The sequence below is a fragment of the Mustela erminea genome, chromosome 12, assembly GCF_009829155.1.
Source record: "Mustela erminea isolate mMusErm1 chromosome 12, mMusErm1.Pri, whole genome shotgun sequence".
NCBI lineage: Eukaryota > Metazoa > Chordata > Mammalia > Carnivora > Mustelidae > Mustela > Mustela erminea.
In genome coordinates this window covers 63,724,824-63,737,346 of record NC_045625.1, presented here as the reverse complement: position 1 = coordinate 63,737,346, position 12,523 = coordinate 63,724,824, and the positions used below count along the sequence as shown (strand labels likewise).

Sequence of the window (12,523 nt, the reverse complement as noted above, 5' to 3'; positions counted from 1 at the left end):
CAAGGTGTATGATCCTTTCGATTATTTCTGAATTGACATTGTTGATATTTTGTTGAGGATTTTTGCACCTATGTTCATCAAGGATATTGACTTTTAGTTTTCCTTTGTTGTGGTGTCCTCATCTGGTTTTGGTATTAGGGTAACAATGGACTTGTAAAATGAATTTTCTCCTATTTTTTAGAAAAGTTTGAGGAGGAAAAAAAAAAGAGAGAAAAGGTTGAGGAGGATTTGTATTGACTCTTCTTTGAATATTTGGTAGAATTTTCTATTGAAACACCTGGTACTGGATTTTGTTTGTGTTTTGGTTTTGATTACTAATCAAAACCAAAACACAAACAAAAAAATCAGTAGTAATTCATCTTACTACTAATTGGTATATTCAGATTCTCTCTTTTTTTAATGATTCACTCAGGGAGGGTTGTGGTTTTTAGAAAAATAGCCATTTCTTTTAGGTTTTCCAATTTGTTAGCACATAATGGTTCATAGTACTCTCTTTTGAGTCTTTGTGTGTATGTAATATCAGTCAGTAAGATCTCCATTTCTGATTTTATTTGAGCCCTCCCTCCTTTTTCTTGGTGAGTCTAGCTAAAGTTTTATCGGTTTTATATTTTCAAAGAAGCAGCTCCTAGTTTTACTGATTTTTTAAATGTCTTTTTAGTTTCTATTTTGTTTATTTCCATTCTGATCTTTGTTATTTCTTTCTTCTACCAAATTTGGGCATTGTTCTTCTTTCTAGTTCTTTGAGATGTAAAGCCAGGATGTTTATTTGAGATTTTTCTTATTTTGGGGGTGGGGGTAGGCATAGATTGCTGTGAAATTCTCTCACAGAACTACTTTTCTACATCCTATATATTTGGTATGCTTTATTTCCATTTTCATTTGTCTCAAGATATTTTTTTATTTCTCTGTTGACCTTTTGTTTGTTCAATAGCATATTGTTTATTTTTTAAAATCTTTATTTAAATTCTTTTTAGTTAACATACAGTGTAATGCTGATTTCAGGTGTACAGTATAGTAATTCAACACTTCCATACAATACCCTGTGCTTGTTACAGCAAGTGCTCTCCTTCTCCATCACCTGTTTACTGTTCATTTTATTGTTTTACTTATATTTTCTACAAATTTGTTTACTTGTCATTTCCATTTTCATCCCTTATTTACTTTTCTTGTTTAATTGAAAGGTTTTATATTTATTGGTTTGCTGTCCATTAATTTAAGTGATATTGGCCTGTAATTTTCTATTTTTGAAGAATGTCTGGTTTTGGTATAATTTTTATGCTGCTTTTCTAAAAAATGATTTAGATAAATCCATGACTAGAATGGATTCTAAACTTAAATTCCCATATGTTAAATAGCCACAGCATTCCAAAAGGAAAAGTTACCAGTTATACATAATAGTGTTTAAATTAATTACTTTTGGCATTTTTAAGTGAATTAACATTATAGACGTAATTATGGGAATATTTTTTAGAACCTTGAGTTATATAGCAAAAATTTCAGTTTTATAGTCTGCAATTTCTCTCTATATAAAGATACATATTATTTTTCACTTTAATTTCTTACTTCCTTTTGTGTGGAGGAATAGCTCACTTTCACTTTCACTTTAATATCTCACTTCCTCCTGTGTGGACCTTTGCTTTTGTCCTGTTTGTCTGTTGTTATTCTCTGAATATACATTGCTGTTCCTAACCTGGTACTGACATGCATGGTTGCATTTATTATTTCATTTATCACTTGAACACCTTTCTTTTCTAAATGCGATACAAAGATCTGGAGTTGCAGTGGTAAATGAGAGCTATATTTCTCACAGTCATGGACTTTCTGAGTTAATATAGTACCAATATGATATATAATGGTGGTTACGGGTTTTGGAATTAGACAGACATGGGTTTGAATACTTATTTTGCCACCTAATAGCAGTATGATCTTGGGTATGTTATTTAACATCTCTACATCTCAGTTTTTTCATCTCATCTCATCCTCTAGAAAGGAAATACTAAATATTTCTAATAGATGGCATTTCTTTGTAAAGTCCTTGAATTAATATTTGTCAACTACTTTGTCCAGCCCTTGGCACACAGCAAGTACTCAATAATGGTATGATAATTATTGTGCATACTATAACTTTTCTACCATAAAAATCATTGCACATGAAGACCATCTTTAGGTATTTTGTACAGTCCACATCACATCATCCTCCTAAGACCGTAGTGCATGAAGAATCAAACTTTAAAATCATGGCTTTCAGTAATTGAGATAGATTTGTTGAAAGAGATAAAAGTAATTCAGTATTCTCTAGTTGAACAATTAAATGTGGCCTCTGTTGATTTTACTAATATTTAAGTGAGGAATTTTTAATTATATTTGTATTAAATTTTAGATCTAGTTTTATAAAATTGTTTCTTAGCTTCAGAATAACAAATACAGTTGCTTTGTGTGCAGTGATTTAGCAACTGGACACTGCTTTCCATTTTATTGTTTTGGCATCTTTTCCTTAAATAAGGCTTGTTAAATGAAATATTGTTCACAGCATGGTAGTGAATACTTTACATTCTTCTTCTTATACACTTTCTCTGGACTTTGTACATGACAAACTCAGTTCTCTGACTTTTTCTAGTATTAAAACAAGCTACCGAACCATTTTGTTTATGTTTTGCAATTTCAAAGACCAATAATAAGAAATGTCTTAATTTTAAAACTTTTTGAATCTTAGGGCTGATTCTAGGAGTCTTTAGATTCATTGCCAGCTTTGATGAATGATACCTGAACTGGTAAACAGCTCAAAGTGGAGTTTGGAGTTTGGACCCATCATTTTCATCTTGTAATATACAAAAATGAGGGGAGGGAATGAGACTATACTTGGATTAAGTACTTGGATCCCAAATTTTGTATTTTTGAAGGTAGGGGAATAATGGAATTCATAAGATAAACTCCAAGCCAATAGGCAGAAGTATTTGAGGTGAATCAAGTATGACAAGAAGTATTTGTGTGTGTTTGATTATGGGGTGGAAAAAGGAACTTTCACACCGAGTTTGTTAATCTTTTGTTCTTTTTTTATTCTTTCTTTTTCCAAAAGAGTCAGATTTGACTTCTTACAGCTGTCAAATGGCCTACCTGAAATATTTCACAGAAGCGAGAGCAGGATTTAGACTAGTATTGTGTTATTTAATTTTTTGCTAAACTGAAAATTTTCTGTATGTTTAATTGGTTCATCTTTATCAAGTAGGACAAATATAAAGCTTTAGGGAAGAAACTTGTAACATTATTAAGTATAATAGCTCAGAAGTAGTGATAACAGTGAGAAATAAAAACATTAAAAAATTAAAATGGGTAATGACCACAGGATTTGGGGTTAGTTTACAGGGAAGATCACTGGAACCCCAACATTCCTTCAAGACTAAGCAGATACATATTGTTAATCTTGATAAGGACTACTTTGATTGGAGGGGTTAGGACAGAAGTCATTTATATGAATTCAAAAGAGAACAGGAAGAAAGTAAATAAGAGCAATTAAGTATTGATAATTCCTGAGTATCATTGCTAGAAAGGCAATAAAGTTAATGGGAAATAGCTAAAGAGACATAAAAGGTTAACAAAGGGGATTTTGGTATTGTTTTGGGTTTTTTTTTTTTTTTAACCCTGGAAATATTAGGACTTACTAGCTTGTGGATGGATATGGTTCATTAAAAGGGGAAAGTTAGATACATAAGGGAGATTCGGGCAATTTCTCCAGCATTAACTTTAGATTGACAAGAAGTGATGGCAGCCACTGTATAAGTTTAGGGTTTGTCTTTAGATAAGAACATGGTTAGTTGATCCATGGTAATGTGTAGGAGAGCAGAATGTTTGCAAATAAATATAGATAGATTACTGATCTAGTGAGAAAAGAGGTAGGGGATTTCTTCGAATTGTTTCAATTTTTTAATGAGTTTTTGAGGTCTTCAACTGACAGTATCTGAGAAAGGAGAGAGGACTTGTACTAAGGGTGTACAAAGGAAAGAGAGCTTCAGAAAACCATATATTTCAAGAAAAAAACCTGGCCTGCTTTACATATTTGTATGACCAACTTGGCTCTTGAAGTTATTATTTGGGTTCTGATTAAACTCTTTTTTCTGCTTTGGAGAATTGTTTCTCTCTAACCTGTCAGCTCCTTTTTCCGGGGGCATGAGGGAGGGGAATAAGAACAGTTTTTTCTTTGTACAAAGTTAGTTATCTGTTTTCTTCTAATAAAAAGATAAACAACAAAATATTTTTTGATGGCTTTTTTATATCTAGATATATCCAGTCACTAAGTTGTATTCATTTTTATTAATTGCAGTGTCAAAAATGAAAGCAAAGGACTATTGATATTCCAGATTTCACTTTTTTCCATTTTTTACAAAAATATATCATAATTTTGTTTTTCTTCTTCTTTTAGATGTTCTTAATAGTTGCTCCTCTTTCTGTCCTCTACAACTGGAGGGATGAATTGGACACCTGGGGATATTTCAGAGTCACTATTTTACATGGTAACAAAAAAGACAACGAACTGATTCGTGTAAAGCAGAGGAAATGTGAAATTGCTCTAACAACTTATGAAACACTACGTTTATGTCTGGAGGAACTTAACAGGTAATGGGAATAATGGAAATGAGTGCATTAATATTCTGTTTATACCCATTGTATTTATACCTTTATATTGTGATTTTTTAAAAAGTTCTAAATATTCCTTAGTATAATTTCATTTCATTTCAGAATTACTGAAATACTTTATAATAATTTATTCTCTAAAAGGGAAAAACCTGTGGGGTGCCTGGGTGGTTCAGTCAATTAAGCATCCCACTCTTGAATTTGGCTCAGGTCATGATCTCAGAATCGTGGGATTGAGACCCATGTCATGCTCTATGTGGGTGTGGAGCCTGCTTAATATTCTTTCTCTCTCTCTCCAGCCATCTCCCACCCTGTCTGAAAACAAAACAAAACAAAACAAAACAAAACCTGCATCAAATTTTATACAGTCTGTTTTATTTCCTTTATTCTATCTCCAAACCATGCATGTTAAAGAGGGGTAATACTGTCCTAAATTTTATGCGTATGTTACCTCTAGACTAAGCAATTTTCATGAATGATTTTAATTATGGAAATCTGTTGCTAATGTTGAGTGGCAAAAAATACATATACATATTGAGAATCAGGGTTCCAGGACTTTAAGTACCCAAAAGAAATGAACTGGCTTATCCCTACCTGCGTCTTGAGATTTTTATGAGGCATCTAGAGCTGTAACTATAAAGCCATGTGAGTGTTATAATATGTAACAGAGGATGTTGTGGAAGCACATAAGGGACCTAACTCTGTTGCAGTGAGGAGAGTTGTCATGAAGCTTCCCAGAGAAGATGACCTATGAGCTGTGTAAGAATTGAATTATGGTAAGAGTTGAAGAGTAGAAGGGTAATGCAGGAAGAAGGAGCAAAGAGCATTTGCAGAGGCCTTCAGCCCACAAACATCACAGACCACTTTTGAATAAATGAAAGCAGTTCTGATGCTTTCTGTATCTCATGGCTGCAGCATATGTGTAAGAGGAAGTGGCTGGGAGACAACAACTGTGTGGTAAGCAAGAACAGATTATAAAAGATATTGAAAGCTGCCTGGAAATTAAAGGTCTTTATTCTTAGAGTAGTAAAATGTCCTAGAGATGTTTCCAATGAATTACTAATAAAAATGGTCAGATTTGCATTTTGTAAGTAACCTATCTGGTGTGTGTGCAAGACAGAGGAGAACCAAACTAAATGGAACAAGTTAACTTAGGAGGCTTATTATGAGCTAAATTGTGTCCCCTCCAAACGTGCATGTGCAAGTCCCAACCCCAAGGACATCAGAATGTAACTGTATTTGGAAATAATATTTTTAAAGAAGGTATTAGGTTAAAATGAGGCCATTAAGGTAGCCTAGTCCAATCCCTCTGGGGCCCTTAGAAGAGAAAGAGATACTAAGAATTTGAGTGCATAGAGGACAGGATACATGGGGACACAACAAGAAGGCAGCCATCCGTAAGCCAAGGAGAGAGGCCTCAGAAGAAACCAAAGCTCCCAACACTTTTATCTTGGATTTCTAGTCTCTAGAATTGTTGTGTCTGGTACATCATAATTTTTTTGCTCATCATAGTATTTTTGAGATTCATCCATGGTATTGGATGTATCTGTGATTGTTCTTTTTTAATGCTGAGGTGTATTGCATTTTATGAATATATCACATTTTGTTACCCATTAATTTGAAGATAGATACTTATATTTGGGTTTTCCAGTTTTTGGTTATCATAAGTAAAACTAAGGAGTATTATTGTAGAAGCCTTTTTTTAAGCATACATTTTCATTTATCTTGGGTAGACATATTTGCATTTTCTGGGAGTAGAATTGTTGGGTTACATAAGTGTAGCTTTTACTTAGAAGAAACTGCCAAACCACTTTCCTGAGTACCATTCTATTCCAACTAACAATCTATGGGACTTCAGTTGCTCATATATTCACCAACATTTGGCATTATCAGTCTTTTTGTTTTTAGATATTTTAGTGTGTCTGTAATAATACTTTGTTCTATAATTTGCATTTTTCTGAATGATGTCTACATGAAAAAATATTTATTCTACAGTTATTCTATAATCATCAATAAAGTCAAGTTGGTTAGGAGTTGTTCTTAAGTGTTGTCTTTACTAATTTTCTGTGGTTTTATAATTTCTGAGAGAAAAATGTAATCTTCAATTATGCTTGTATATTTTTAAATTCTTTTGAGTTCTGTCAGCTTTTAGTTCATATATTTTGAAGCTCTTATTGGGTATACACACATTTAAGATGAATATTTTTTCTTATGATTAATCCTTTTATCTTAAGAAATGTTCTTTTTACATCTTGAAGTTTTATCTGATATCAGTGTAGACAATAATCTTCTTATACTTAATGAATGTTTATCATTTTCTGTCTTTCTATTTGAATATATTGATTCTTTATATTTAAAATGAGCCATTGTGGGGGAGGAGTCAAGATGGCGGAGAAGTAGCAGACTGAGACTGCTTCAGCTAGCCGGAGATCAGCTAGATAGCTTATCTAAAGATTGCAGGCACCTGAAAATCCATCGGCAGATCGAAGAGAAGAAGAACAGCAATTCTGGAAACAGAAAAACAACCACTTTCTGAAAGGTAGGACCGGCGGAGAAGTGAATCCAAAGCGACGGGAAGATAGACCCCGGGGGGAGGGGCCGGCTCCCGGCAAGCGGCGGAGCAACGGCGCACAAAATCAGGACTTTTAAAAGTCTGTTCCGCTGAGGGACAACGCTCCAGAGGCTAAACCGGGGCGAAGCCTACGCGGGGTCAGCGTGGCCTCAGGTCCCGCAGGGTCACAGAAGGGTCAGGGGTGTCTGAGTGTCGCAGACCTTGCGGGTATTGGAACGGGAAAGCCGGCTACAGAGACAGAGCTGACAGTAAGATCACAGCTCGGTGTTACCTTGAACTGGTCGCAGGCTCGGTGAGCTTGGAGCGCGGCCGGAGGTCAGGCAGACGGGAGTAACTGGGCGCTGTTCTCTGAGGGCGCACTGAGGAGTGCGGCCCTGGGCTCTCGGCTCCTCCGGGCCGAAGACAAGGAGGCCGCCATTTGTATTCCCGTCCTCCGGAACTCTACACGGAAAGCGCTCAGGGAACAAAAGCTCCTGAAAGCAAACCCGAGCGGATTACTCACCCCGGCCCCGGGTAAGGGCGGTGTCATTCTGCCTGGGGCAGAGACACTTGAGAATCACTACAACAGGCCCCTCCCCCAGAAGATCAACAAGAAATCCAGCCGAGACCAAGTTCACCTACCAAGGAGTGCGGTTTCAATACCAAGGAGAGCAGCAGAATTCCAGAGGAGGAGAAAGCCAAGCAAGGAACTCATGGCTTTTTCCCTGTGATTTTTTTTTAGTCTTGCAGTTAATTTAATTTTTTTCTTTTTCATTTTTTGTTTTTTTTTTTCCTCGCCTTCGGGTAAAATTTTTTTTTTTTAACTGTTACCTTTTTCTTTTTTAACGATTTTTTACTAGTTTATCTAATATATATATTTTTTCTTTTTTACATTTTTCTTAGGTGTTTTCCTTTTTTTTTTTGATTCTTTTATTTTCTTTTTTTTTTTTTTCTTTTTTCTTTTTTTTTTTCTTTCTTCCTTTTTGAACCTCTTTTTATCCCCTTTCTCCCCCCTCACGATTTTGGATCTCTTCTAATTTGGTTAAAGCATTTTTTCCTGGGGTTGTTGCCACCCTTTTAGTATTTTACTTGCCCCTTCATATACTCTTATCTGGACAAAATGACAAGACGGAAAAATTCAACACAAAAAAAAGAACAAGAGGTAGTACCGAAGGCTAGGGACCTAATCAATACAGACATTGGTAATATGTCAGATCTAGAGTTCAGAATGACAATTCTCAAGGTTCTAGCCGGGCTCGAAAAAGGCATGGAAGATATTAGAGAAACCCTCTCGAGAGATATAAAAGCCCTTTCTGGAGAAATAAAAGAACTAAAATCTAACCAAGTTGAAATCAAAAAAGCTATTAATGAGGTGCAATCAAAAATGGAGGCTCTCACTGCTAGGATAAATGAGGCAGAAGAAAGAATTAGTGATATAGAAGACCAAATGACAGAGAATAAAGAAGCTGAGCAAAAGAGGGACAAACAGCTACTGGACCACGAGGGGAGAATTCGAGAGATAAGTGACACCATAAGACGAAACAACATTAGAATAATTGGGATTCCAGAAGAAGAAGAAAGAGAGAGGGGAGCAGAAGGTATACTGGAGAGAATTATTGGGGAGAATTTCCCCAATATGGCAAAGGGAACGAGCATCAAAATTCAGGAGGTTCAGAGAACGCCCCTCAAAATCAATAAGAATAGGCCCACACCCCGTCACCTAATAGTAAAATTTACAAGTCTCAGTGACAAAGAGAAAATCCTGAAAGCAGCCCGGGAAAAGAAGTCTGTAACATACAATGGTAAAAATATTAGATTGGCAGCTGACTTATCCACAGAGACCTGGCAGGCCAGAAAGAGCTGGCATGATATTTTCAGAGCACTAAACGAGAAAAACATGCAGCCAAGAATACTATATCCAGCTAGGCTATCATTGAAAATAGAAGGAGAGATTAAAAGCTTCCAGGACAAACAAAAACTGAAAGAATTTGCAAATACCAAACCAGCTCTACAGGAAATATTGAAAGGGGTCCTCTAAGCAAAGAGAGAGCCTACAAGTGGTAGATCAGAAAGGAACAGAGACCATATACAGTAACAGTCACAGGCAATACAATGGCACTAAATTCATATCTCTCAATAGTTACCCTGAATGTTAATGGGCTAAATGCCCCTGTCAAAAGACACAGGGTATCAGAATGGATAAAAAAACAAAACCCATCTATATGTTGCCTCCAAGAAACTCATTTTAAGCCCGAAGACACCTCCAGATTTAAAGTGAGGGGGTGGAAAAGAATTTACCATGCTAATGGACATCAGAAGAAAGCAGGAGTGGCAATCCTTATATCAGATCAATTAGATTTTAAGCCAAAGACTATAATAAGAGATGAGGAAGGACACTATATCATACTCAAAGGGTCTGTCCAACAAGAAGATTTAACAATTTTAAATATCTATGCCCCCAACGTGGGAGCAGCCAACTATATAAACCAATTAATAACAAAATCAAAGAAACACATCAACAATAATACAATAATAGTAGGGGACTTTAACACTCCCCTCACTGAAATGGACAGATCATCCAAGCAAAAGATCAGCAAGGAAATAAAGGCCTTAAACGACACACTGGACCAGATGGACATCACAGATATATTCAGAATATTTCATCCCAAAGCAACAGAATACACATTCTTCTCTAGTGCACATGGAACATTCTCCAGAATTGATCACATCCTCGGTCCTAAATCAGGACTCAACCGGTATCAAAAGATTGGGATCATTCCCTACATATTTTCAGACCACAATGCTCTAAAGCTAGAACTCAACCACAAGGGGAAGTTTGGAAAGAACCCAAATACATGGAGACTAAACAGCATCCTTCTAAAGAATGAATGGGTCAACCAGGAAATTAAAGAAGAATTGAAAAAAATCATGGAAACAAATGATAATGAAAATACAACGGTTCAAAATCTGTGGGACACAACAAAGGCAGTCCTGAGAGGAAAATATATAGCGGTACAAGCCTTTCTCAAGAAACAAGAAAGGTCTCAGGTACACAACCTATCCCTACACCTAAAGGAGCTGGAGAAAGAACAAAAAAGAAACCCTAAGCCCAGCAGGAGAAGAGAAATCATAAAGATCAGAGCAGAAATCAATGAAATAGAAACCAAAAAAACAATAGAACAAATCAACGAAACTAGGAGCTGGTTCTTTGAAAGAATTAATAAAATTGATAAACCCCTGGCCCAACTTATCAAAAAGAAAAGAGAAAGGACCCAAATAAATAAAATCATGAATGCAAGAGGAGAGATCACAACTAACACCAAAGAAATACAAACTATTATAAGAACATACTATGAGCAACTCTACGCCAATAAATTTGACAATCTGGAAGAAATGGATGCATTCCTAGAAACATATAAACTACCACAACTGAACCAGGAAGAAATAGAAAGCCTCAACAGACCCATAACCAGTAAGGAGATTGAAACAGTCATTAAAAATCTCCAAACAAACAAAAGCCCAGGGCCAGACGGCTTCCCGGGGGAATTCTACCAAACATTTAAAGAAGAACTAATTCCTATTCTCCTGAGACTGTTCCAAAAAATAGAAATGGAAGGAAAACTTCCAAACTCATTTTATGAGGCCAGCATCACCTTGATCCCAAAACCAGACAAGGATCCCACCAAAAAAGAGAGCTATAGACCGATATCCTTGATGAACACAGATGCGAAAATACTCAACAAAATACTAGCCAATAGGATTCAACAGTACATTAAAAAGATTATTCACCACGACCAAGTGGGATTTATTCCAGGGCTGCAAGGTTGGTTCAACATCTGCAAATCAGTCAATGTGATACAACACATCAATAAAAGAAAGAACAAGAACCATATGATACTCTCAATAGATGCTGAAAAAGCATTTGACAAAGTACAGCATCCCTTCCTGATCAAAACTCTTCAAAATGTAGGGATAGAGGGCACATACCTCAATATCATCAAAGCCATCTATGAAAAACCCACCGCAAATATCATTCTCAATGGAGAAAAACTGAAAGCTTTTCCGCTAAGGTCAGGAACACGGCAGGGATGTCCATTATCACCACTGCTATTCAACATAGTACTAGAGGTCCTAGCCTCAGCAATCAGACAACAAAAGGAAATTAAAGGCATCCAAATCGGCAAAGAAGAAGTCAAATTATCACTCTTCGCAGATGATATGATACTATATGTGGAAAACCCAAAAGACTCCACTCCAAAACTGCTAGAACTTATACAGGAATTCAGTAAAGTGTCAGGATATAAAATCAATGCACAGAAATCAGTTGCATTTCTCTACACCAACAGCAAGACAGAAGAAAGAGAAATTAAGGAGTCAATCCCATTTACAATTGCACCCAAAACCATAAGATACCTAGGAATAAACCTAACCAAAGAGACACAGAATCTATACTCAGAAAACTATAAAGTACTCATGAAAGAAATTGAGGAAGACACAAAGAAATGGAAAAATGTTCCATGCTCCTGGATTGGAAGAATAAATATTGTGAAAATGTCTATGCTACCGAAAGCAATCTACACATTTAATGCAATTCCTATCAAAGTACCATCCATCTTTTTTAAAGAAATGGAACAAATAATGCTAAAATTTATATGGAACCAGAAAAGACCTCGAATAGCCAAAGGGATATTGAAAAAGAAAGCCAACGTTGGTGGCATCACAATTCCGGACTTCAAGCTCTATTACAAAGCTGTCGTCATCAAGACAGCATGGTACTGGCACAAAAACAGACACATAGATCAATGGAACAGAATAGAGAGCCCAGAAATAGACCCTCAACTCTATGGTCAACTAATCTTCGACAAAGCAGGAAAGAAAGTCCAATGGAAAAAAGACAGCCTCTTCAATAAATGGTGCTGGGAAAATTGGACAGCCACATGCAGAAAAATGAAATTGGACCATTTCCTTACACCACACACAAAAATAGACTCAAAATGGATGAAGGACCTCAATGTGCGAAAGGAATCCATCAAAATCCTTGAGGAGAACACAGGCAGCAACCTCTTTGACCTCTGCCGCAGCAACATCTTCCTAGGAACAACGCCAAAGGCAAGGGAAGCAAGGGCAAAAATGAACTATTGGGATTTCATCAAGATCAAAAGCTTTTGCACAGCAAAGGAAACAGTTAACAAAATCAAAAGACAACTGACAGAATGGGAGAAGATACTTGCAAATGACATATCAGATAAAGGACTAGTGTCCAGAATCTATAAAGAACTTAGCAAACTCAACACCCAAAGAACAAATAATCCAATCAAGAAATGGGCAGAGGACATGAACAGA

General features: G+C 36.1%; 1 protein-coding gene across 4 annotated transcripts in view; it reads left to right on the top strand.

Annotated features, from left to right (window-relative positions):
• ERCC6L2 (ERCC excision repair 6 like 2) overlaps window positions 1-12,523 on the top strand; it is a 144,510-nt gene that overhangs the window by 42,745 nt on the left and 89,242 nt on the right. For 3 of the 4 annotated variants that reach the window (XR_004277737.1, XM_032308950.1, XM_032308952.1), the window contains one exon: window positions 4,418-4,611. Coding sequence is in view for 3 of the 4 variants with exons in the window: in XM_032308950.1 (XP_032164841.1) it covers window positions 4,418-4,611 (194 nt within the window). In the remaining variant the exon portion in view is untranslated. Of the gene's footprint in view, window positions 1-2,713; window positions 2,901-4,417; window positions 4,612-12,523 lie in introns of all 4 variants that reach the window. The other variant, XM_032308951.1, reaches the window with a different exon arrangement.